This window comes from Zeugodacus cucurbitae, chromosome 2, assembly GCF_028554725.1.
Source record: "Zeugodacus cucurbitae isolate PBARC_wt_2022May chromosome 2, idZeuCucr1.2, whole genome shotgun sequence".
NCBI lineage: Eukaryota > Metazoa > Arthropoda > Insecta > Diptera > Tephritidae > Zeugodacus > Zeugodacus cucurbitae.
In genome coordinates, this window is record NC_071667.1 from 2,659,753 (window position 1) to 2,687,032 (window position 27,280).

The 27,280-nt window shown below is 38.1% G+C and overlaps 1 protein-coding gene across 1 annotated transcript in view; it reads left to right on the top strand.

Moving 5' to 3' along the window:
* Window positions 1-27,280, top strand: part of LOC105208454 (neuroligin 4-like) — a 105,434-nt gene that overhangs the window by 25,996 nt on the left and 52,158 nt on the right. The window contains exons 4-9 of the mRNA XM_054234146.1: window positions 5,862-6,011; window positions 6,385-6,818; window positions 9,009-9,446; window positions 17,276-17,700; window positions 20,646-20,764; window positions 25,375-25,644. Of these exons, the coding sequence (XP_054090121.1) occupies window positions 5,862-6,011; window positions 6,385-6,818; window positions 9,009-9,446; window positions 17,276-17,700; window positions 20,646-20,764; window positions 25,375-25,644 (1,836 nt within the window). The remainder of the gene's footprint in view (window positions 1-5,861; window positions 6,012-6,384; window positions 6,819-9,008; window positions 9,447-17,275; window positions 17,701-20,645; window positions 20,765-25,374; window positions 25,645-27,280) is intronic.

Consider the following 27,280-nt stretch of genomic DNA (forward strand, 5'->3'; position numbering starts at 1 on the left):
TTGGAAAAGTGGGCGTAGCCCCGCCCCAAATAGGTATTTTGTATATATCTTGCAAACCAATAAAGCTATATAAACAAAACTTTCTGCAGTCGTTTATTTTAGCCGTTTCCTTATACAGTCCAAAAATGATAGAAATCGGATAATAACCACGCTCATCTCCCATACAAAGGTTAGGTTGAAAACTACTAAATGTGGGTTAACTCACTAAGATTAACTGCACTGAGATTTTTTTACAAAATTGAAAATGGGCGTGGCGTCGCGCAGTTATGGGTCCAAAACCATACCTCAAGAACTACTTGACCGATTTCAATGAAATTCGGTATATAAAACTTTCTTGACACCCTCATGACACGGGTGGAATATGGGCACAATCAGTTAACAACCCCACCTACTTCCCATTTAACCATGAATTCGTCGGATTTGTTTACTTTATAATACATATATACATCAGGAACAAATGAAGATAGCGGAATAAACCTTTACACAAATATTGTATTTGAGCTGTGACAGCACATGTGAAAAATTGTCAAAATCGGACCATAACTTTTCAAGGCCCCTGATATAGAACATGAAGAACTCAGTGCATAAGAGTATTTTTTTAATTTTTTACCGAAAATATAGGTAAATCTCTCAGATATTTTAATGTAATTCAGTCCCTCTGAATTTTTTTCTTATAACAGTTTCTCTCTGTACCTGAAATGGTAAAAATCGGGTCATAACTTCCCCCAGATCCAATATACCTAATTATTAGTAATATAAAATTAAGTGACCGTATAGTCTTTGATACATTGTATCTTGGTGGTGAAAACGAGTGAAATCGGTTTAGGAATTACCTCAGTCCCCATATACTATTTATGATGATTTTCGTTTGGCACCCGAACTTAGCCTTTCCTTACTTGTTTTTCTTCTAATTATTTTTACACTATCAGCTCATGACGCAAGGTGAACCAGTTATTTACATGGCACTCGTTCGAAAGCAGTTGACCAAATTTCGCCTCTTCTTTAACTGCATTAATTCTCAGCCGAGAAGATTAAGCAAGTGTACTCAAGGTCCAGGAAACAAGCTATTCCGATAGGGCGTTAACATAGCCTGGATAGCCTGTTCAAACGCTAGTCGTTCAAGAGTTACACTAGTTTCCCGAGACAACTTCATTTCTTGATTTTAGAAAAGCGTTGCTGAAGCTCCAGAATGTTCTTCACTGGAAGAGAGTATAAAAAATGTCTTTCTGTTGAATATCTGCCTAAACAAAACCTATGGGTTTCAATTCCCAGTGCCATAATCATACATCCGTCACTATTTGAACTGCTGCGTGGCTGTGGGCGAGTTTTAAGATTTAAAAATGGAGATCTGTGTCATTTAATGTTTTCAGATGATTGTTTCTCTCTCGATTCTTAAATCGGATATCTTAAGAGAGATCACCGAAATAAACGCGCTTAACTGTTTCAGAGTTATTGATTTTATTGTAATGAGAGGCGCACTCTTTAGATCTTTATTATCGTCTACCACCAGATTATCGAATCAAATCATATTTCTCTTTTAACCTTAGCAAATATATCGACATTCGTGCTAATGCCACATAACGCTGCAAGTAGAGTTGTGCGTTTTGAGTTTCGTTCTTCGGCTGACATTTATTATTGTATTTCATGCAACAGGCAAAGAACTTAATCGGCTCTCATGAAAACTATGTATGCTCAGGTGTGTGTGTATATACATAAGGAACTGCAAAAAATGTTGTTGCCACAATATGTTGCATGCAAATTCAAACGTCATTCCTACGCACAATTATTAGCTTTCTATTATTTTCCCGTGGCGTTGTATTCTCAAGTAACACTAACAGCTCCGCCCCCCCCAACCCCTTTTCATAGTTGCCACATACAAAAGCCTTGAATAAATCGCATCGAATTTGTTTCGTGTTTTGTGTTGGAGCAGCAGACCGTTCACATGTTTTTCGACAACTGTAGTGATTAGTTGAGTTATTATGTCTTTCATTGTGGTTTCATTCACAACTAGTCATTATCACATTAGACAGGTTGTCACAAGCGAGTCCACATCGCTTACTAAATATGTATATATATATAACACAACTCAAAATTCAAAACTTTTTTTATAAATCTTAACAAGGAACCCATTAAGGGGGGGTAAGGTTTGACATCTTTTTTTCATTTTTTTTATTTTTTTTCTGAACCATCAACATCTCAAGAAAATTGTGTTAAAGCTTTAAGTCATTCGGAGAAAAACTAACGAAGTTACAGTTGAATAACGGTACCTCCAGCTATCTGCGTTGAGTGTACAAAACTTTGAATCGATTTTCCCAAATATGTCATTCTTATACCTAAGACATAGTATAATAGATACTACAATAAAAGCTCTAGAAACCATGTACCAGCATAGTGACACACATGTAGTATATTGTACTATGTTGACATTCATCAGCTGATACAAATAAATTCAAGCAAAATGTAATTATGAATAACAGACAGGAAAATTGATCCTGACTTAGTTATAACTTCAAGCAATCTTAAAATATTATTATCCAATATAATTATTACATATTATTACATACATATTACATATTTTTCACATCATTTTTTTTTCAAATTTGTTTTTTGCTTTCAATTAATTTTGAATTTAATTTTATTTTCTGTATGTCAAAATGTGAGAAAACATATGATTGTGGCAGAAGAGCTTAAAGCTTTCGGTGTGTTCAATGCAATCCATTGTAGTACATTTCACAACACCACAAAATTTCAATGTTTTCTAGAACTCTATTGTAGTACGGAACACCAATTGCTTTCAAACAAAATTCGGAAAACCGGTGATACACATATGGTTTCTGAAGCATACTACAATGTATACTACATGTCTGTCTCAGGTATTAAAGTCGGTGACCAGCCTACAGAAAATTTTTTTAAATTGAACAAATATTCTACATATATATAGCTCTCGAATGACGTCGAGTTTTTGTTTTTAATTACTAAGAATTTTACAATAACAAATAGGTCGATTTTTTCGTCTAAAATCGTCATTTTGGCTTGAAAATGGTACAAAAAATTGAAAATTTGAAAAATTAAAAAAACTCGACATCAATTGAAAGATAAACTAATAAACTAAAGAAAGCATTTTGATTTTTTGGTTTCGGATGATCCAGTGATGCTGCAGGCTGGTCACCGCACAAACACTTCTTTCCGAGGTGCCTGCAGAGATCGACGATAAATCCGTTATTCCTCGCTATTTTTCGATAAAACTTTTTTTAAGTATCCTTCAAATGTTGTACTTTCATATAATAATAAGTAAAATAAACCTACAGCATTAATTTTTTCTAAAATAATTCATGAAAAAGGTCTTTTTTCGACGAAACAAACACTCCCCCCCCCCTTAAAGCAGTAGCAGTAATTTATTTGAGTTCTTCTAACTTCCTAAAGGGAAATGAATCCTGATGAGATAGAGTGTAATGTAATATAAAACACAAGAAATAATTTCGTTGTTTTATCTGCTAAAATATGTATACGCTTAGCAAATCCTTAAGATGACTTTCTGTATTGAAGCAATTCCAAGCAAGTCCAAAATCTAAATACATGTTTATTTCCGAGTTATGCCACTTTAGCACATAGTGACCAATTCAACGGGAAAATCCAATTTAAAACTACATATAACTGCTCTCAGCATCACAATGCCTTCAATTACACTCAAATATACTTTTCCAATTATTAAATATGGTATTTCTTGTGCAATATGTTAAATATAAAGAAGACTTAAAATTCCTTAAATATTTTGTTTTGACATATTTTCCAAAAATATAGTAAATTGCATTCAGCACGTACTTATATTTTATGGTTTAAACACAACAAATGCAATTCAATGTTGTCAGTTAATTGGCTTCGACGTGCAATTTTCCCTTGAATGAAATATTTCTACTCACACTCTGATGGCTCCTCTCTTTTTCTTCGAATTTAACGAACTCTGGCTCATGTCTTTTTAGCATATTGCATACATTTATTTAAAATGTATGTTTATGTGTGTCTTCTCTAGTTGCAGCACTAATAATTTTCAAAAGTAAATACAATGCTAAAGTTGCTTTTCATGTAATCATTAGCATTTATTAAAATTATTAAATTCACAAAAAGCAGAATCCACTAATACCAGGAGAAGTTATGTCATACAAAACAGTCAGTGTTGGTATTTGCAATAATTTTTCATATTTTCCATATGAAACATTTTCTTTAACAAAAGTAGAAATAAATCAATATTTGCATTTTAGAACTTCACTTCATACTTCGACGAGCTTCCCGTTAGTTTTCTTAAACGTACTAAGGGTCTTGATGGGCCTTTTTTAGAGGTCGCCGGTTCTTTAGCAGTTCATACTATTCCCAAATCTATAACGATACCATATTATCAGTTGCCTAGAAGTCGTCTTTGTTCTCAGAAAGAGAGATTCGTGGTTATAGTGCTAAAGGATCATATTTCAAGTTCTCGCAAGCTTATCTGTTAACCTCAGTATGAGCTAGGCTTTATTGAATGTACTCCTATTCTGCCCTTGGTGTTCATTGCTGGCCATGTTTCACATAATTTACCAACACTGTCTGCATTATTTTACGCATTTGCAGATGTTTGCTCTCAAATTATTTTCTTTGTAAATTTGTGCTATGTAAAAACATATTTTGAATTCTCGATAAATTATTAATTTAATTAATCATGCGATTTCGCAATTTTTTTTATTCTTTAAATTAATTAATAATGGATTTTTAAATCCAATTACAAGCGTTTGAGCATGAGTGGTTTCCTGGTATTTTGAAATAAGCTTAAGCTCAAATGGTTAAATTTTATTCTGCGATCCCATGCCGACATCAACATCGGAAACCGTTGTCCAACTAAAATAACGAAAGTTAAGCATGGAAGTATTCATGGTGCCCTGGTGGAAGGGCAAAATGTTGCTCATACGCAGTGTCAGTCCTACAAATACTGCAATCTACGTGAAAACTATAATGTAATAAAATTTTAAAATCGCCGCCAGTTTGCCGGCATGAGCACACAGCGGATCAACGAACGTTTTTTCGTATGGAGGAATACTCTGGCAGCAGCTTGCCCATAGTAGAGGAATATAAAATTAAGAAGACAAATGAAATAAGGAGCTAAAGCAACACAATAAAAGGAAGCTTCAACTGGGTGCGAAGTAAAGGAAGCGCCAATGCAGGCAAATACCTTGAAACGCGCGTGTTAAAAGCGCGCTTGAGCAGTAAATGCTCAGACTATGCGTTGAATTGCGGATGAGCAGCCAACATCCGGCGAGCCGAACAAAGCAACCAGAAATTAAGTGCATAAATACACAAACGCACACTCACACACACAGACACATACTGTACTTTGCTCGCCTAGCAAATGCTAATCCCGTTCTCCGTTTCTTCGCAATTTAGCCGCTGTCTATTAGTTTTTTTTCTTTGACTTTCAAATGCATGCTTCTACGTGGCACGAATGAAACAATAGCGCCAGCAAGCACGTAAATAGATTGTACGGACGATGTTAAGCGCCTTCGGGCGGCAATAAGAACAAGCAACCGCTTCGAAAGCGGAAGCATTAAATGGCGCTTAAAGCATTCTAACTGTATTTGCTCATGAATTTTTATTTTCTAATTCTACAACGAGTAAATATATACCTTTAATTTTATCCAAGCCACGTTTACCTGTAGCGCTTACCGTTATCTAACAACATTTTACCAACAGCTAAGCTCTACACACACACACACACACCCATATATTGGTGTATACATACAGATTTACTCGCATTAATATTTTTCTTGTTTTTTAACATTCTCCCATTTTTCTCTCTCTCTGGGGTTGCTAAAACAATGGACTGGGCACTGCAGCGGGCGCCAACGAGAAGAAGTTGCCCGTCATTGTGTTCATACACGGCGAGTCGTTCGAGTGGAGCAGCGGAAATCCTTACGACGGCAGCGTGTTGGCGAGCTACGGCGAAGTGGTCGTTGTAACGCTTAATTACCGCTTAGGAATTCTCGGTAAGTACACGAGCACAAGGAAGCGCTTGAGCTTAACTAGCAACATAAAAGCGGGCATGCATTGGCGCGCACGCTTTGCGCACGAAACAAACGTTGCAACAGCGGAACGTGGATGGTGGGGAAAACTTAAATAATCTAGCATAGCTGCCGGAAAATATATGGTGCTAATAAAGTGCCAGCGTGTTAAGTTAAATCGCCACAAAATAGGGTGGGTAGGACGAATGAGTAGCGCAGCAACGACTTAAGTGCAATAAATATAATTAATGTTGATTTTAATGTTGTTGGTTTTTTTTTGTTTTTCATTCTTTCCCAAACAAAATTCATTACACGTCTTTTCCTCGTTTTTCTCTTTTTCCTTGGCATCCTGCCGCAGGCTTCCTAAACGCCAACCCGAATCCGCAGGCACACGCGCGTGTTGCCAATTACGGACTCATGGATCAAATGGCCGCGCTGCACTGGATACAGCAGAACATACAGAAATTCGGCGGCGATCCGAATGCGGTCACCTTGGCGGGGCATGGCACGGGCGCCGCATGCATCAACTTCCTCATGACCTCTCCGACCATGGTGCGTGGACTCTTCCATCGCGCCATACTCATGTCCGGCTCGGCGTACTCGTCGTGGGCACTGGTTGAAGACCCCGTCTCATTCGCTGTGAAGCTGGCCAAGGAGGTGAACTGTTCGATACCGGAGGACTTGAATAAGCACCACGAACAGATCGTCGATTGCCTGCGCGAAGTGCCGCTGGAGGATTTGTATGCTGCGGACATACAAGCGCCGAACTTTCTGACTTCCTTCGGACCATCGGTAAGTTTAGAACCATAGCCAAATATTTGACTAAAGTAGATTAAGATAAATGTGTTCCATCGGTATACAAAATGCTTCTTTACACTCACCTTTTAAATTGGCTCCCGCTCTATTTTTTATGCTCTTACGAATAACATAACTAAAAATTTGATATTTACTTATCATAAAAACGAAGTTAACAAGGATTGTTGGTTGAAAAAAAGAAAAAAAAAATAGGAAATTAAGAGCATGAGGCTCTTCACAAAGCCTAGAAATCATAAGCCAACGAAAATATTTAAATAAAGTGTCCAAAATAAATATAATCAATTAATAGTTTAGCCCTTCTCAACATGAGTGCCAAATTGAGGTCAAGTGTTGTAAGCAAACCCACATCCGGAGCAGCATAATATTTATATACTCTCACGTATATGTATAAGAATGTATGCAGAGAGCACTCAAGTTTAAAATGAAATGAAAAAAAGTACATATCAGATCAAGCCATCATTGCCATGGGTTAAAAGCAAAGCAAAGGCAGCAAAAACAGACGAACTTCCACTCACAACTCGTTTCCACGAAAGGCCAAGTGCCCTTGGCTGGGTTGAGTGTGTGTGCGTGTAAATGACAGCATTCAAAATTGACGACCTTTTAGTGTTGACGTTAAATGATAATAGTGGAGGAAAATTGACTAAAATGTATGTACTACTCCAACAAAAGGCGCAAGCTGATGAGCACCACGATGGTGAGGGCGATAACGAATAAAAAATATATGGAACCCATTTTGGGGTGTACATTTTGCATAAATACATACACATAAATGCAAGAATACGAGATGTTTAGAGGAGAGCAAAGGCCAAAGCCAGCAAGCAAAAAATTCAAAATGTTCTTCGGTTAGGGTCGCATCATCCGGAATGATATTGTCGACGTCGAGACATTAAGCGAAAGGTCGGGGGTTAATAAAAAATAAATGTAATACATATGTACCTAGATATGCCTTTTTTGTTGAATGAATTATAGATCAGAGAGTGTAGATAAATTTGAAGTCAAAGATAGAAATGTGTTTGCTTCTCATGTTTAAACTCAAAGAGAGCTCTTCAAATATATTTTGTTAGAATTATTTCTTATAAATGTTTACTGCAATACAATTTTCAATGTGAAATGAAATGATGAGAACTTCATCAGACCTGTAGTGCCAATGGAAACAGTATGGTCAGCATGTTGCAAGGACCTCATATCGCCTTGAAGCCCAACATTTACTATAGAAGATCTCAAACTTTTAGTCAGATGCGAGAAAAAACTTCTCAAACCTGGTTTCTCCGTGGCCTTCTAAAACGTAATGAACTTTGTATATTTTTTATTATCTCTTCCATTTATGGCGACGTCTGTTAAATCATTCATTATTCGCGGCAAAAAATTTAGAACTTTTAATGGTTCGATGATGCGCTGTTTTTTTCCATCATTTCCTCTTTGTCTACTTTGTCCGGCGACATATACGCCTTATCACTTGGCGGCGCGTCGAATTCTTTTCACTATATCATTTTTCATGGGCACTTGCCGAAGACAAATGCTAAGCAAACCGAAAGGAAATGAGAAATGTAGAGAGTAAAAAGTAATAACACACAGAAGAGGTTGGACAGAATGTCTCTATTGAGTGCAATGCCGCTAACCTTACTGTTTACAAGAAATATATTTATTTATTTATAGACGCACTTCCTTTTGTTGTTTTCGGTGATAGCATTACCCATAATATTATTTTCGGGTGCCAGAACATTCCTCCAAAATTTAACTTACACAGCATTCCGCTTGTCGCTAACAACAGACAGTCACTTGTTGTTATTGTTGTAGCATTAGCGCGTGGCGTCTGTGTGCGGCTGACTTTATTACTCAATTTCATTTTCTACATTTATTAGACAGTTGTTCCGTTGTTCTTTTTGGCTATTGGTTTCGCCAGGCTATCACTCATTTTTATGCCTGCGCCTAAAGCTACAACAAAAACTAATGCCAAGCAAACACACACAAGCTTACAGAAGCGCGCGCAAAGCAATCACACTAAAATTTTTGGAAAAAAACGGACCGAACCTGCAGCCGTACTTCTCGAATATCAACTTACTACTCGTATTTACGCATTTCTTTTTCGAACAGCTTCCGCCAAGCACACACACAGCGATACTCACTTTCCCATCTCTCTCTCTCTTTATCTGTTTTTCAATTTAGGTTGATGGCGTCGTTATACGACCCGGACACTCCAATTTCGATATCGATGATTTAATGATGCGCAGCGCCAAACGCGCCTCAGCAGATGGCGGTGGCGGCAGCAATGGATACTTCGGCGGCGGTGCTTACTCAGGTGGCCCTGGCGGAGGTGGTAGTGCCTCAGCCGGTGGTTCCAGTGGTGGTGGCAGTTCTGCAGGTGGCGTTTACTACAGCGCGTTAACGGCGAATTACGCGAGCATGAGCAGCGGTGCTAACCTCGGCTTGGGCGGCAATGGCGCCCACTACGACGTTCTCTTCGGCGTGGTGACCGGCGAGTCCATATGGCGTTTCAGCGCGCACGACATCCAGAACGGCTTCGAGGGCGAGCGGCGAGATAAGATTATTCGCACTTACGTACGGAATGCCTACAATTATCATCTCAATGAGATTTTCTACACGGTAAGTACACAATAAGTTCAATGTGCTATTCGCAGGAATAATTGTGCTTATACATATTATATTTCTTGTTGTATAAATTCACTGGAATTGAAAGTAGATGCGGTAGCGTGTCCAAGAGACATCTTACCTAATGTAATGGTGTATTTTTAGTGAACGACTTATTTTTCATTTCACTTATATTGATGTAATTGAGAGTTGCTATGGCAGTAGGAGTAAATATAGGGGGAAGGGAATGTGCTGTATTCCATAAAGTACTTGATTATCTAACGCGCCTTAGTGAACACCCAGAATTCCTCTGCCTTATGCTACCGCGGGAACATAGACGAGCTTCAAGAGACCGATAAATAATATATGTTACGGATGTTAATGCATAAAACTATATTTTTGCACATTTGAGTTAGATAGCTTGAAGAAGAGAATAAACGGAAATTCTAGAGACTAGTTACCAACACTAAAAATAAGCAACAAACATTTCAACATGATGTAAGAAGGGCCAAAGTCATTCACTCCCTGAAGGTGTGTAAAACGAAAAAGGAAAAATTAAGAAGACTTTACACTCTGAAACCGCTAAAGCCACAACGTGAACTGAAGAACATTTTTTAACCATAACATTTAATGAAAACCACTAACCAAAACTCGGCAGAGACAACCATCTGCGCACTGGCTTCAAGTAAAAGTATTCCCGCAACAATGTTGTGCCGCTGTGGTGGTTGTGGCAGCTGTTGTTGTTGTACTGCTGAAATATTATCGATTTAAAGTACCATTGAGACAAGTGAGTGTTCGACCGAAATATGTTTGGCTTGAAGCTCATTTTACTAAATTAGCAAGACCCTATCGCCTGGGGGTTTCCCTGTCAAATTAGCGCATCCCAAATGTCACGAGGTACAGTGGAGCCACAGCTTCAAAGTCAAGCAGAGCATTTGAGTGATTGGAGCACGAAAGTGCGCGGCAACCGCAAAAGCAAGCGGAGCATACTGAGCTGAGCTGCGATGATGTATGCGCTCTTGGGAGTTCGTAATTTCCGTTTTTATGCTTGAAAGTTGAAAGCGGGTACTAAAACAAAAGAAATTTGTATTATGGGAAGTTGTAAAGCAATATGAGGGAAAGAGAGAAAAAATATAGCTCTAAGTAGAACGGTGGTAAGAAATACAAACTGATTTCGGTGTCCCAAAGTTTTTCTTACATCTACTTACTTTAAAAACAGACACAACAATAGCAAAAGTCGCAGTTAAAGCTTTAATGAAGGTAGTCTTAGTCTAAATTTAGTAAGACAATGTTTGTTAGCTCTCAGTTCATAAAACGTCTTCAAACGAATGAAAACGAGTGACTCTAAATAATCGAATTCTTCAAACCAAACAAATTTATGCAAATAAAGCATCGCAAGATCCCGAGTAATTTATTTCCGTGTACCTAACTTTCTATTAAATGTATCACCGTTGTTTAATTAGATTACAGCAAAGTTAGCAGAAATGTGTGTATCCTACCGGAACTACACAACAACACAAACAATATAACAAACCCAAATATTGACAAAAACAACTTTAGTCAAGAAGCTACCGTCAGCCGGAAGTAACTCGGCTGGTTTTCAATCAAACGCAAATTAGTGAGCGCTGACGGTTCTTCTATAGCCCGGAAAACGAAAAAGAGCTGACGACATAAAAGCATTTGCAACACAAATATTTTCAGAGCGCTACCAAGTTATTTATACTTTTTTTCAACGTTAATTTAGCCTTTTATTCAAATAATTCAGAGGCGAGCCGAACTCGAATAAAAATTCAGTGGCATTTAATTGAAAAGAAATTCGGGGAACATTGGTGTGGAGGAAACAGTGGTTGGGCGCAACACATAATCAATTTATTGAAGAATTTCAGTTGAAAAAGGAGAACAAAAAGGACGCTTAAAATGCCTTTGGTAATTGAACTAATTAGAGCAGCAGCGAAGCATATTTGCTAAAAATCAATATACCCTACACGCAACACACGCACACACTCCGTCTTACCTCAGCCAATTTGAACCAAATTTGGCACACAACATTACCCTAGAACCACAATTTAATAATACAATACAGAATTTTCTTCTTAGGTATTTTCGTTTGGCATTCATACATACACACAAAGAAACCATTATGGATGATTTCTGCACACCTTCATTAAGGGATGATTGTTATGAACTTTTTGCCTTAAAGTAATATATAAATATATAAATATTCAGTCAAGTCAGGGAAAGCGGTTATGAAAAATAAATGGAATACTTACAAGTTTCTTAAGAACTCGCATTATTTAGAATTGATATCAGTGCTTATATAGAATAAAAATTAGCTTTAGACTTGTTATTTGCTCACTACTCTTGATTTCACAAACAAGCAAACACATCTCTAATGCTTGAAACTCTCAACTTCGTGCTCTGCAATTTACTCCAATGTTCTTTTTCGTAGCATACGCTGGGGTCTAATCAATTAATTTACTTTTTCAGTTTTTCCATCCCACAAAGACTTTAATACAAAAGCACGAAAAAAGTTAGCAATAATTGTGTAAAAGGCAAAACTTTAATTTTCGCCTCAGACCTTGCGGCTTGGCGCTAACAGAAGACCTTTAAGAATTACAAACCTATATTTATGCGCTGCTGGGAAGCGCTCTGTCATAACGGAAACTTCGCTCATTCAAAGCGAATGTTAATCATAATTAGAATTAAGCGTCGAACCGCCAGACGTTCACTTGGTCGCGGATTTTTTCCTTTCCGCAGCCTAATGAAGATTTAATGGCGGCGCGTGCAACTCACTTAAATTGCTTGGTTAGCCAGATGTAGTTTCCTTTAATCCAAGCAGCTTTGTGGCGCGATTTGGAGTATTTCGTTTATATCGCGCTTCTTTTTGGTCTAGCCTGACTTTCATATAAAAAATTTGGGCTAAATTTAGAAAAAAGGTTCGGCCAATTGAGGGAAATAATAATTTTAGAATTAAGCAAAGGCGATTTTCATCAGCTGCATATTAAAAATTAGTTGAATTGGGCTTTTGAACTAAAGTTCTTTCGTTCCGGTGGTAATTGTTTTAAGCAGCAGAAAGTATGAAAGCTCTGAGCGGTTTCATCTAATCTTTGAGCTTAACGAATAGCAGTAAAAAGCTTTAAAATTTTGTGGTGAATTTAATTAAACTCTTAAATGGGAAGTAACAAAATTCGAGCTTTCTCTGAAGTGAAAGCTAATCGGGTATGGTTCATAATCGGTATTTCAACAAACGAACATAGGGTCAAACCGGAAAATCGGGATTACTTAATTATTGGCGTACTAATACTAGAAGTATACATACTCCAATCAATGACAAGACTACTAAAAGCTCCAAGCGTTCGCTGAAATTATTTAAGAATCGAACCATTGAGATCTTTCACCTAATATTAATCAATAACTGTTTATCTGCATATAAATAATGTAAACGATTTTGCTACTAAACTTTGGAGAATATTTCAGGTATTTTTCATTTATTTCGCATTTTTTATTGATTTGTTGACATAAACCGGAAATTACTCCTCACAAGGATTGCATAAATCATTTCATGGTTATAAAAGAAATTCGATTAACTACGGTCAAGAAATTGAAATAAACGCTTTATTCAGATACAAAACAAGTTTGTGAAATCAAATGGAATGACTTTTATTGTGAAAAAATAAACACATGTAATAAAAATGACTGTAAAGCATATAAAGGAGAAACACAAAGAATTTTACTGATGTTTTCTCCGAAAATGAAATCGTCATCAAAGGTGAAGCATTCAAGAAGCATACATATATGTATAAACGGGTGAAAGTGAAAGCTGGCAAGTGGTCAAAATAAAATAAACAACACAATTACAATAAAAATCTACAGAGAACTAAAAAAAAGTAAAAACGTTTCTAAGCAATTGTGAAAAAACATGAGAATCGAGTTTTATATGCTCATAAATTTCCCAAATAGACGAAAGTTAGATTAACGGTTCATTCAATAAAAGCCAGCAGAATAGTTCAATATGAGAACATTGTTTAAAAATTGTGCCTTAATTATTAGAAAGGAGCTTTAAAATGATTCCAATCAAATAGAAATTGATTGACGAAACCCCAGGCCATGGAGATACTAATATTATTTCTTTGTTGGACGATTTTATGCTGCCACTTTCCTTATCCCATTAATTTATACTAAAGTTTGGCATCATAGGTGTACCCTAGAGAGTAAGGACCATTCGAAACAGTGGAGTCCATGCAGCTCCGAAGAAGGTCCACATCCAAGTCTCTTTATCACCGTCAACATTGAATTTAATTTTCTGTGCTCGTTCTGTTCTAGAAATATTGAATTTCCGAATGCTTCGCATTTTCCAGCCGGGTGTGTTCGGCTCATTCTCGTACATAACGGCGTGCATAATCGCATGCATTCGCTGCTCATCGACGAATCAAATGCCAACCAAATGAGCACGCTATCAGTTTCAACAGCAGCGACAGACAGCGCAAAACTCTCGTGCATTAACGCACACACACACCAACACACACACATCGTGCCGTGAACCGATAATAAATTTTGAATATGATTTTTTATTGCGCTGTTGTTTTCACAAATTAATGGTCAGCAAACACGGTATGCGCAGTCACCGCGGAGTTATGTCCATCCGTGTATACGAGAGTGCACATGTGTGTGTGTTTGTGTGTGCTTGCGTGTATTCGTATTTTTGATAAAGTGCTAATTTGGTGAATTTTCACAGCGCAATGTTTGGTTATGTGGTTTTTGCTCTCGACCCGCAGCCGTTTAGTAGTGTCCGCCCCTCATCACGATGCAACGCTGTGCACGATGTTTTGACAATGTCCGCACATTTTGCTGTTTACTCCGCATTATTTCCGTGTTGTTGCGAGCGTACACACAGTGAGCGTATTTGGAGCGTGAAGCGTTTGACAGGTGGTCAGGGATAATGGAAGGTGGCATAAATTAATTGTTGGTTCGCTGGTTCAATGATTTCGCAAAACCCGTTACGCAAGCAAATGGTGGAGATGTAGGTGAAAATGGCCAAGAGATGGTCGCCCCCGGCGTTTCGCTTGTTGTGCATTGTAAAACGAAAATGCTAGAGTGGGTAATGTGTTCAAATATTGTGCATTTTGTACAACATTTTTTTTTTTTGTTGTTGGACATCTGTACTACAACGCTTCGAACAGGTTTTTAATGAAAAATGTGCACAAAACAGGTGATTAATAGTGCTCGTGATTGAGCGTGATTGACACTTTTGAAGCGGATAAACAAAGACAAGGAAAGGTATTGATAAATCACGTTGTAAATTTAATAAAAAATATTAAAATTAACAGAGGAAATCTTTTGAGGGATACAAATTTGTCTTCGTAACAACATAAAAGGGTGTTTAGCTACGCATTGCGACTGAAATAAAGGTAGTTTCTAAGAATAAACAAGTAAGGAAAGGCTAAGTTCGGGTGCAACCGAACATTTTATACTCTCGCAATTTATTGAATAAAATTAAACAATACATATATGCGGAATAAAGCTCACCGTATTTTTGAAAAACCAATAATTAGGTATATGGGAGCTAGGAGAGGATACTTTTGAAAAACCTACAATGAGGTATATGGAAATGTTATGACCCGATTTTAATAATTTTTGGAACAGAGACACACTATTAGAAGAAAATAATTTCCTCTGAATTAAATTGAGATATCTGAGAGATTTACCCATATTTTCGGTTAAAATGTATCCTTAGGCGCTGAGTTCAACATGTTCGATATCTGGGGCCTTGAAAAGTTATGGCCCGTTTTCGACAGTTTTTTCACAAGTGAAGCCAGAGATGAATTGTGTAAAGTTTTATTCCGTTATCTTCATTGGTTCCTTATGTTTACATTATAAAGTGAAGGAATAAGATGGATTTCAAAATTGAGTTATAAGGAAAGTAGTAGTGGTTGTGAACCGGTTTCAAACATTTTTTGTCTGTGTTATCAGGGTGTCAAGAAAATATTAGATACCGAATTTCATTCGAATCGGCCGAGTAGTTTCTGAGATATGGTTTTTGACCCATAAGTGGGCGATGCCACGCCCATTTCCCATTTTGTAAAAAAATGTCAATGCAACATCCTTATGCAATTTCTTCTGTGAAATTTAATATTTCTGACGTTTTTCTTTGGTGAGATAACCCACTTTTAGTACTTTTCAACCTAACCTTTGTATGGGAGGTGGGCGTGGTTATTATCTGATTTCAACTATTTTCATGGTGTGTGATGGGGTTTGTAAGAGAACCGACTGCGGAAAGTTTGGTTTATATAGCTTTATTAATTTGCGAGTTAAATACAAATAACCGATTTGTGGATTGGGCCACGCAGACATCCGGATTTCAAATCTACTCGTCACCTTGATCACTTTGGTATATATGACTCTATATCTAGCTCTTTTAGTTTTAGGTGTTACAAACAACCGTTATGTGAACAAAACTATAATACTCTCGTAGCAACTTTTGTTGCGAGAGTATAAAAATCACATAATTTTATTATTTTCCAGCATCACACAGATCTACCACTAGAATGTGCCTAATTAGTCGTACTGATTTTTAATAATCTCACGTATTCTTTTCTCTCTAAACTGGAACTGATTGAGTAGATTTCTTGCAGTTTCTTAGCATCGTCTTAAAATGTCTAAACAAATAAAGCTTATACATATGACTTTTTCCATAACGAATCTACAAAGAAGCAACCAAGCTGTGGTTTGCATGCTTTTAGAAAAGTTTTACGAAATAATAAAGTTTAAATATGCCTTATAAGCGTCCCCCAAATAGATTTAGTGAGTATGTGGCTGCGTGCTGCGTACGTAGGAGAAAATAAATTAAAAAGTTTCCACTTCTTATATGCACAAATGAAGCTGCACAAACAACAAGACTGCAACATAATGGTAGCGAGAGCGCATAAAAATGTGTATGCATGCGTGTGTGTCTGTGCGTGCAACCAATTGCGGTAAATTGCATGCGTGAAGGCTGCACTTCTATTTATGCTTCGCCATGCCCACGCTATGACAGTTGAATTAGTGCGACAGTTAAAACATTATATTATACTAAACTGCACTTTTTGTATTAAAATTTCAACGCATGTGCGTGCTCACGCATGCTGGTCCAACATACAAGAACATGTGCGTGTTTGTATTTCTATAAATATTGACCTCGCCTGCCCTAGCGTAAATATAGCAAGTTATCTATACCTTGTCGTTGCATCATATACATAAATATATATATGTACATACATAGCACATATATGCCACAGTGCATTTGAGCTGCAAGCGCACGCAGGCAGTCAGTCAGTCGAGAGTAACACTTAACCCAAATACCGCAGAAGCTTTATGGCAGACAGACAGTCAGTATATCTGTAGAAGAACACGCACGTAACGGTGCATGCGCATGCATACAGTTGCAAGTGATGCAGTGTGCTCAAGGTACAACTACTAGGGCATACAAGGAAGGGCATATTTGTCCGCTAATGAGTGCGTAAATGCACGCGGCAAATGGGGTTTCACCCTTTGAACTTCATTTTTGAATGGTATGTTTATATTTATATACTGATTACATTTAATTATCTATGATATTTATATTTAGAGCCCCTCTGTTTGAAAGAGTGAAATGTGGCCTCTGATACAACACTGTAGCCATTTCATTTAAAATATATTACATAATATAATTAAAGAAGCATAAAGTAGCAAAAATGTGAGCTGCAATCTATTCTTAAATTAAAATTCTTACATAAGGATTCGTGATATTTGTATATAATGCACTTTTCCACTAAGCAAATCTCATCTCGAATAGTACACACTCATCTCTCTTTCATTACACTCCTCAGATCGTTAATGAGTACACCGATTGGGATCGCACTTCGCAGCATCCGATCAACACGCGCGACACCGCCGTCGCAGCGCTATCCGATGCGCAATTCGTGGCGCCCATCATACGTACCGGCGATCAATTGGCCGCCAATTCGCCGCCACCCATATCGAGTAGTAGCAGCAGTTCGGGTGGCGGCACAGCTTCGGCATCGACCGCTTCGGGTGCACAATCTGGACGCTGTTACTTCTACGTTTTCGACTACCAGACGAAGGACGGTGATTATCCACAGCGCATGGGCACAGTCCATGGCGAGGACTTGCCCTACATATTCGGCGCGCCACTTGTGGATGGTTTTAGTCACTTCCCGCAGAACTATACGAAATCGGAGATTGCGCTGTCCGAGGCAGTGATTATATTTTGGACGAACTTCGCCAGAACGGGGTAAGTAAATGTAATGAAAGTCAATTTTATTTAACCAAATGCCATTTTGGTTTCGTTTTCTAAATGTGAACATAAAAACATTTCTGCGTCAATAAAAAACTGATAAATTTCCAAATAAATATGTTGGTACATAATCCTTTCATAAAGCTTTACTACGTTTCATGCAAATTGTAGTGGCTAAATCAATATGAATTCAGCTCGGACATATTTTTTGAAATGGATTATGATATTTTTGGAAAAACATTATATTTTCATGAGCTTTAGGATGACTCTCGTCATTTTTAACTCGGACTCCCTTTTTCCACAAATCCCACGGTGTCAGACACCATCAGCGCATGTTATAGAGGAATAGCGGAAAATATTATGTAAAATGGAAATGAAATCATATTGAAATAAACAAGTAAAGGAGAGTTAAATTCGAGTGGCTCCAATATAACCATATAAAATATCGAAATGTGTAGCAACCAAGGAATTTAATTTCCATATAGAAAAGCCGATATCTATTTCGCTTACTTTGTGGCGCTACGAACAACTGTTAGGTGAATAAAACGCTGTGCTTCACGTTGCGAGAGTATAAAAAGTTCGTCAGCAAAGCGGAGTAAAAGCAAATGCAGCAACTTCGCGCTCATCTACTTTCAGCACATAAGTACAACAGTTGTTATTAATTCAGTTTTCATTTTTAATTTAATGCTTTATGTTTTTACACATCATAGTGAAGTGTAGTGCATTTAACAACAAGTGCTGTTAGCACATTATTACTGTTGAATGGTCTAAACCGCTCCCTTTCGCTCACATAAGGTTATTCCGACTCGTTTGCTACATCCGCAATGCCGTCTAGCAGACAAAGGGCTTTATTACAGACACATGCATGTTTTGCACTATATTATATGACCCTGTAGGGAATACCACCCATTCGAAACTGGTTCCTTACAAACCAGTTGTGAGCTGTTTAAGAATATTCCAAACAAAAATCGAAAATTTCTCGAATTATAATTATGGATATTTCAAGCAACTTTAATGAACTCCAAATTAACCAACGCACAAGCAAAAAATGAAGGCTGTAGTTTAAAAATGTTTGAGAAGCAAGCCACATGTCATTCCCAGCTTTTACAAAACTCACTCAATGAAGGCGGTCATTAAGGATGTCCCAGAGGGTAACTGCTCTACTCACAAATGCTACACAATTTTGCCATACAGCTTTTATGTATGTGACTTATCCACATAACCCACAAAAGAGATATTGTTCAACGCCCTTTGCAACTTTATGAGTATACAACTCTGTATGTATGTATAAAGTGTTGAAGTGGATTGTTAATGTTCGTCACTCTTGATGTCGAACCATTTTTCTGCTGTTTAGATAGAAAAGTTGTAGTGAAAAGCCAGCATTCATTTGAAGAAGATACAAAATGATTTAGCTTAGGTATGAGTATTTCTACAGAAGTATCTAAATTAAGTTGGAAAGAGTATTGCAATTAGTAAAGAAGCATTCTAAATTCTCTCCAATAGAGAGTTGGAAATTAAATAATGAAATAAAAATGAAGAGTACGGATTGCGCTAAACGAGGTACGAAGAAAGAAACAGAAAGATAAAAACATTGAAGGTCATAAGTCAAAATGTTTATAAACAAGTAAGGAAGAGCTAAGTTCGGGTGTAACCGAACATTTTATACTCTCACAATTTATTTATTTAATTTTATTAATGTAACAATCAATTCGACCCACATATTCCCTCCGAATTTCTTCAAAATATCTGAGATATCTTTCGGTAAAAAAAGAATTAGAAGCCCTGAGATTTTCATGTTCGATACATGGGGACTTTAAAATTTATGGTCTGATTTCTACGATTTTTAAAAGGGCGATGCCACACTATAAATGCAGTATTTGTGCAAAGTTCTGTTCCAATATCTTCACTAGTGCTTACTTTATATATTGTAAAGTAAACGGTTCAGATCGACTTCAAAGTTCTGGTATACGGGAAGTAGACGTGGTTGTGAACCGATTTAGCCTCTTTTCACAACATATAATTGGGATGAAAGGGAAATATTACAAACCGAATTTCATGGAAATTGGTCGAGTAGTTTCGGAGATATGGTTTTTGACCCATAAGTGGGCTGAACCACGCCCATTTAGAATTTTGTGTACAATTTTGAATGCAGCTCTTCTGTGCCTTCTTTATAATGAAATTTAAGGCATTTTTAGTAGTTTTCAACGTAACCTTTGTATGGGAGGTGGGCGTGGTTATAATCCGATTTTCTCCATTTTTGTACTATATAAGGAAATGCCTGAAAAAAACGACTACTGTTTCGTTGATATAGGTTTAGTAGTTTACGAGATATGTACAAAAAACTTAGTAGGGGGCCACGCCTACTTTCCCAAAAAAATTAGTTCCACCTTCCTAGAATAATCCTAGAATAATCGTTTGTACTAAATTTTAAGTTCATAGCTTAATTTGTGGCTTAGTTATAGCTATTTATGTGTTTTCGGTTATCGCCATTTTGTGGACGTGGCCGTGGTCCGATTCCGCCCATCTTCGAACTTAACCTTCTTATGTTGCCAAGGAACACGTGTTCCAAGTTTCATTAAGATATCTCTATTTTTACTCAAGTTACAGCTTGCACCGACGGACAGACAGACATCCGGATTTGAACTTTACTCTTCACTCTGATCATTTTGATATATATAACCCTATATCTAACTCGTTTAGTTTTAGGACTTACAAACGACCGTTATGTGGACAAAACTCTCATACTCTCTTTAGCAACTTTGTTGCGATAGTATAAAAATGCAATTGCCTATTAATGATAAGTGATTATCTAAGAAGAGTAATAAAAGCCAGTAGTACAACTTTAAAAATTAATAATAATTTTAGATTTATGCTCAAGACATATGGCGAGTACACAAACACGAATATGTTCGTATTATTATACTATTATTTCCTTCTTGCAGCAATCCCAATGAACATCACCGCCAGGACTCCGTGTTGCCGGCCTCCAAAGAGCGGAACCGCTTCCGCAGCACCACTTGGGAGAATTACGATCCGCTGCATCAAAAGTATCTCGAAATCGGTAAGTTGCCATCACTGTTGCAGCAGCATAACTTTTAAACGAGAAATCTTAATAAAAACTTAATTTTTGCCAAGTTATGTCGGCAGAACTTAGTCACATATGAAACTTTTTAATTAACGCCTCGGCATTTAGTATTATTAGCACTCACATTTCATTTCGATCAATTTTTGGCCGACTTAATGAAAAGTAATTTTACTCACAACACCTGCATCATTTCCGGCCATTTGTTGGGAAATTGTGTTAATCATCGGCAACTTTTGGCGCCGCAATGCACAACAAATCGTCATTAAGTGTATTTACGTTAATGTTTTCACTAACACTCCCACCTGACACAACACTACACGCATATCAATGTGTGTGCAACTAATTACAGTTATTCGCACTTTGTGCGTAAGCTGGGTGCGAGCAAGATATCATAACTGCTCCTAATATTCCAAATGGCAACGCCTCAATACTGAAACGTAATTGTTTGTTTTATTGTACCCCTCGCCGCTTTGTCGCATCGTTTAGTTATTGGCTTACTTTATAGGTATATCTCTACGTCCTGTACGTAATGGAAATTGCGATTATTTTGTTGCCGAAATAGATAAACAATTTCCTTTTAAATGCACTCCGTCTAATTAGAGGTATTATTAGGCAAAATAATATGTTGTTGTAGTGATTTACTTGCAATTATGTCGATAGTTTGCTATCGAACATAATCCTCAATACAATGGTATGCACATGTATGCGATTACAAATGAGTTTTATTGAGTATGACAGGGTGCTTCACGCAGTTTAATACACCATAATCAGTCATGTGCTGCCTGGCAACACTTTCTGTATTCAACCTAGGTATGGTTTGCACGATATCTGAATATACATTTTAGGTATCAGTTGTCAGCAACCTTTAAGTAGTAGTTTCAGGGTACTAATGAATATCGTTGAAACGGTTGACGATCGGAACATGGTCTTAAAAAGATCAACCATGTTCAAGCACCCGCTACTAACACTTACACCGATTTGAATACAACATTTCAGTGTCAACATGATGTATGACTACAGAAGAAACCACCATATGAACCAACCTCCAAGTACACAACAAGTACAACTTTCAGGCACTTTAAAAAACGAAATTCATCATATTTCACACAAAGGGGATGGTTTGAAGCGGCAAAGACGATATACTGAAATCAGCCGTAACACACAAAAGAGATTTGAAGAGTTTTGAAGAGTTCTCAAAAAGTCAAAATCAACTGGCACACCATCAGCGGAAATCAAATCACATTTCAAGAGAAGTACGCGCACAAATCATTTACTTATTTGCTGCTCGTACGTATGTATATGAGGCGGAACAATAAGAGATTGGCAGGCTTCGGGAAGCGAGGAGACTGACAATTCAAATATCGAAAAGTACGTTGGCGGAACAATAACAGCAGCTGTTATCTGCGGTTATGAATAAAATATGATTTGCATATGAATTTAAGAGTTGAACGCAGAAATCACAGCAAATCGCATTGCAGCAACAACAACAACAAATGTGAAATATGTAATAGCAAATCGACACACAAAAGTGGTAAAAGTGACGACACACAACAACAGCTACAACACCAACAACAACACACAACATGTATTATTAATTTCACATTTTCCCACCTTCTCAGACACACACACACACACACTCAAACGCAGCCAATTCCTATACGCTCGACGAGCACGAGCAACATTCATGACACATTTCGCATTCGTATCCTGCTTGCTGGATAATCAGCACAGCTGCTTGCACGCACACGCCCAGCAATTGTGAAGATTTTCATAATTACGTATACGCCCCGGCAGGCAGTTGCCGTAGGTCGATTCGATTTCTGCGTACGACCGTTTGTTACACAACTGCGATTTGACAGCTGCGGCAAGGTGCCCATGTGACGGCGTTGAAATGCTGAAATAAAACCATGGTGAGGCTTTTAAAGCATATGCAAAGGCGCCGCGCTGTGTACAGTTGATTACATACATTTATGCTATTGTAATAAATTCGTGAGCATTTTTGCTATTTACCGCCAGATATTGAAGAACGAAAATTTTTATTGGTCTTTAATTTGTAAACGGACCCATACAATGTAACCAAACATTTCCACAGAAATGTTTTTTCAATCATCATCTTCTTCACATTGATTTGGTACAACATGCAACTGCTTCTCTCCTTTTTCGATTATTGGAGACTAACGTCCCCAAAAAGATCGAAGACTACAAAACCACCACTCAAGGTATCGAATGAGCAGCTATCGAAGCAGAACCTACAATTCTACTACAAAGTTTTTCCCCGATAAATACCACCGTCCCTCTATAGTAAGCCGCTCTGCATTTGTGGCAACAATAAATCGCTATTTTCGCTACAAAGCTCCGAAGTAAACAGCTGAGCTTTTCAGCAGTTTTGAGGTTACTGGTACACGCACAGCGTCAAGGAGCGCTATGTCAAAGGGAAATTAAAACACACACGCCCACACACACAGATACATAGAGATGCGAATGTGGGCAACACCTTTGGGTTTAGAAATCAAAACTGTGGCATTGACTTGAGCTTAACGCCTGGCGGATCGGTGCGCCACAAACAATCGCCGCAACGGCAACAGAGTGTTTGGCGTGTATGCAAGGCAGCCGGAGCGCTGTCACGATTAAATACCACACATACATAAATACATATCTACACGTGGCACCTACATATATTTTCAAATTTGTACACATATGCGTTAGGCATATGCCGCTTGGGATTAAGTATTCTGCGTGATGCGATAAGCCGTGAAACAGATGCCCAAGTGACGTACACACTGATACAGTTACCTTCACAACCATGTAAATGCACATACATACCATAAGTTAACGGGACACGCATAACTTCGCATACGCGCTGCCGCAACTCGTATTTCTTGCGATAATCTTTCCTCATTGCCCTTACATGTTCATGTTCGCACTTCACGGCGCGTCGCGCCCAACACTGAAGAGCGAACTTTTAAAATTAAGCAATAAAAGTTTTAACGAAAATAAAACTCAAAGTTGGTCACACCCACACGCACCAACACGCACCAACACACATCGACACACACACACATATGGAGCGGCACTGGCAAATATGCAAAATGTACGCTTCCGGCATGTTATTGCTAATGCCATATGGAGGATGAGGAAGGTGAGGTGAAATTAAAGCGAAGCAACTGTGAATGCTGTGGGGAATGATATGCGCATAAATGTTGATAAATTGAAATATTCAAACTTAGTATATATTATCTACAGACAGCTGCTTATGGCCGCTGTTGCTCTTCATCCCCGCCTCGAAGGTGCAAATGTGTTGGCTTTATCATTTTAAGGCATTTCATGGCATTATCGTGCATTCACGATATTCACGATTCGAAATAAGGTGAAATAACACATGGCTTCCGGCATCAGATTAGAAGTTAACATATGACACTTCACTTCAACTTTTTGCCTGCTAATGTCTCTGCTGGCGCTTCAATCAAGGGCAGAGAAGTGAAGAGAGCACAGTTCGCGTGTTTCCCATTTGTTTTATAACGGTTTGCATTAGTACGAAACATTATGTATTTATTTACTTTTTAATACTTTTTATCAAAAGTAAGTACATGCAATTAGTACAAATTTTCTGCTTCCTCCGCGGGCATCACGAACATATTTTGGTGTAGGCCTTCAACACTAAAGTGAGTACTCTCAGAAAATGATCCCTGCTGAATTTGTTGATTTGCATAATTGTGGACTAAATTTTTGAAATGCAGATGTTTAAGCCCCTAAAGAAGTTACAAAGTATTTGTGACGGAGTAAGGCGTATGAGCCTATTGAACTGAACAAAAAAATTGGGAAACACTAAACAACTCAGGATAAGGACATATGTATAGAACAGCTCAACAACAATCAAGCTTGGTTATGACACATATTGTTCTTTACCCCATCCAACTCCTATGCGATCTGATACGGAATCGATCTGGATTTCTTTCGATGGAGTAACCAAACCAACCTAATTCACTGAAGAAAATATACAATTTCGCCATATTCAATTATCACGCTACCTTCCTTGGATTCCATTCTGTTTAACTAACTTGAACAACCTTCACCTTGCCAATTTCATTTCGTCTCTTTTTAACTCAAGCCATAAACACCACCAGCAAATATTAATTCACATATTATCTAATCCATTAGTACTTTATACAAACTCATGCACTATCCGAGATTAAGTTATTACTCCAAGCAGAGAAAAAAGTATGTCGCAGAATTCAATGTCAAGTTCATTTTTCTCTGTCATTCGCCGCACTCGTAATCCAATGAAGACAGAGCAAAAAATGCAAACCCTTTCTTTGTGTTATCTCAATTTATCTAGAAAGCGATGATTCGCCTTGATAGGGCAGCCAAAACCGCAAGCAAAAACTTGAGGTTTCATTGTCATAAATTCATATTTTCTATGTTGGTATGTTTGTAGAGAATATTTTTCATAGACCTTCCGTAGTAGATGGCACAGTATAATTTTTCTTTTTGTCCAGCAACAACAAAGTGCGTCATATTTTCAACGCCTGTCATCCTTATTCAGCATTAGCTTATTGCGACATCTTCTTCTTCCTTTCTCGTTTCAGGCATGAAGCCTCGCATCAAGAACCACTTTCGCGCGCATCAGCTGTCGATTTGGCTACGCCTCATCCCAGAGTTGCATCGCGCCGGCATGGAGGATGTCATTACGCGTCACAATTTATTTAAAAATCATGATGACATGAATTTGTACGAGGGGCCTGTGAAACCGGATCCGTTCGCCTCGACACGCCTGCTGCTCATCGATGATGCGCTGCTGCGAAAGGCTGGACGTGGCGGCAATCTGACAGGCAGTTATATAAGCGGCGTCTTGGGCGGTAAGTTATCATTTATTTATTTTTTATTCTTTCAAGCGAGCAATATAAAAGACAAACGTTTGGCCGGATACACTGGCCTTACTTACATCATCATCATCATCGTCAAAGAGCAAAACGCACAACTGCGTAAATATGTGCCGCAACGGTTTTGAAAAGTGGCCGCTAAAGGACGTGTGTATTTTGTGTCTGAATGTCACGCCCTCTGTGTTTGCTGAAGCGCCCACTTTACAACATCCCACAAAATGTGGACACTACAAACATTGGGTCCTTCCTCCGCGGTGTATGGCATACGGTGTTTTGCGCTTCTGCTGCATAGTCTACCCGTCTGTCTATCACTTGATCCCACAGTAAACATACAAACAATGTGCTGTGAGTTGTCCTTGTGTAAACACACATGTGTTTTATACAGCGACTGATGAACTCTCGCCACTGTTCGAGACCAAGCCTCTTCTCTTGTATTCATGGGAGACGTGGCAGTTTGTGGCATGCAATGGAAGCAACTGAACAACAATCGAACTGAAGTAGGCCACACTGTGACACTTCAATCGTTACAGTGCAGCTGAGTGGTCCGTGATTTCGCATTCCTTCTGGTCCTTTTCTGGACAGCGCAATCAACGCTAAGCTCGTACGTTGACTTGTTGTCTGTCGTTATGTTGACACATCAACGTATGCCAACGTCGGTACACACGTAGGCGTCCAACTGCCATTGTAAGAGACTCAGCTGGGACTCTCAGAATGAGGAGTGGGCTCTATTTTTCTAACATTTGTTGCCGTAGCCATTTTGTTTGTTACAAAAAACGTATTCTGCCTTCAATGGACTCTAGTTTGTGAAAATATTAGCTCCAAAAATTATAAAGAATCTAAATTAGAGTTTCACTAAAATCTGAAAGTAAAGGTGGTTAACTTAATGATATCGAAGTCATTAGAATATAACAGTCAAACCGCTTCCCAAATCACATGACAGCTAGGCAATCCTTCTCACAATTTTACTGGCGCTGGTGGTTTTACTCACAGTCAGAAATAGTGACGCAAAGCTAAGTTGATTTTTTTTAAGTCGACAAAGCGAATATCTGATCAGCTGTATAGTTCATAGGTCTAAATTACAATCAGTCCGTGAACAATGTCCAATTTCATTGAGTCAATTGTAGTACTGATAGAATAAGCTAATCGTATACAAAATGGCAAGTAAATGTAGGCTCGTCCGATCTGCTGGTACATCCGATTCCAAATGTGAAGTTGTAAACTTAAGGATTTAATTATTTATTTTTTTCCGCCTTCTTCCAAAATCGGCCAGTCTCCAGGGTCCCGAATCATACATAAAACACACATTTCTTCTTCTTTTCGTTGGCTTTTCTGCACTTGTCAGTTGCAATTTTGACAACGGTAACAATAAAGGATACTCCAACTATGAAACAGGGTTTGGGTGGGAGGTGTCTGCGCTGTTGCTGCCTTGTCATAAGCGTTTGTTGTCAAGCACACGCTGCACGAGGCAAAACCCAAGGAGTGTAGATTATATATATGTATATGTGCGTGTATGTGTGTGGGCACGTGTGTTTGCACAGCGAGTCTCTTTAAGCGTACAGACACTGTCGCAGACCGCACTCACAATCAAGTAACGGACTTGTGGCACTCCCAC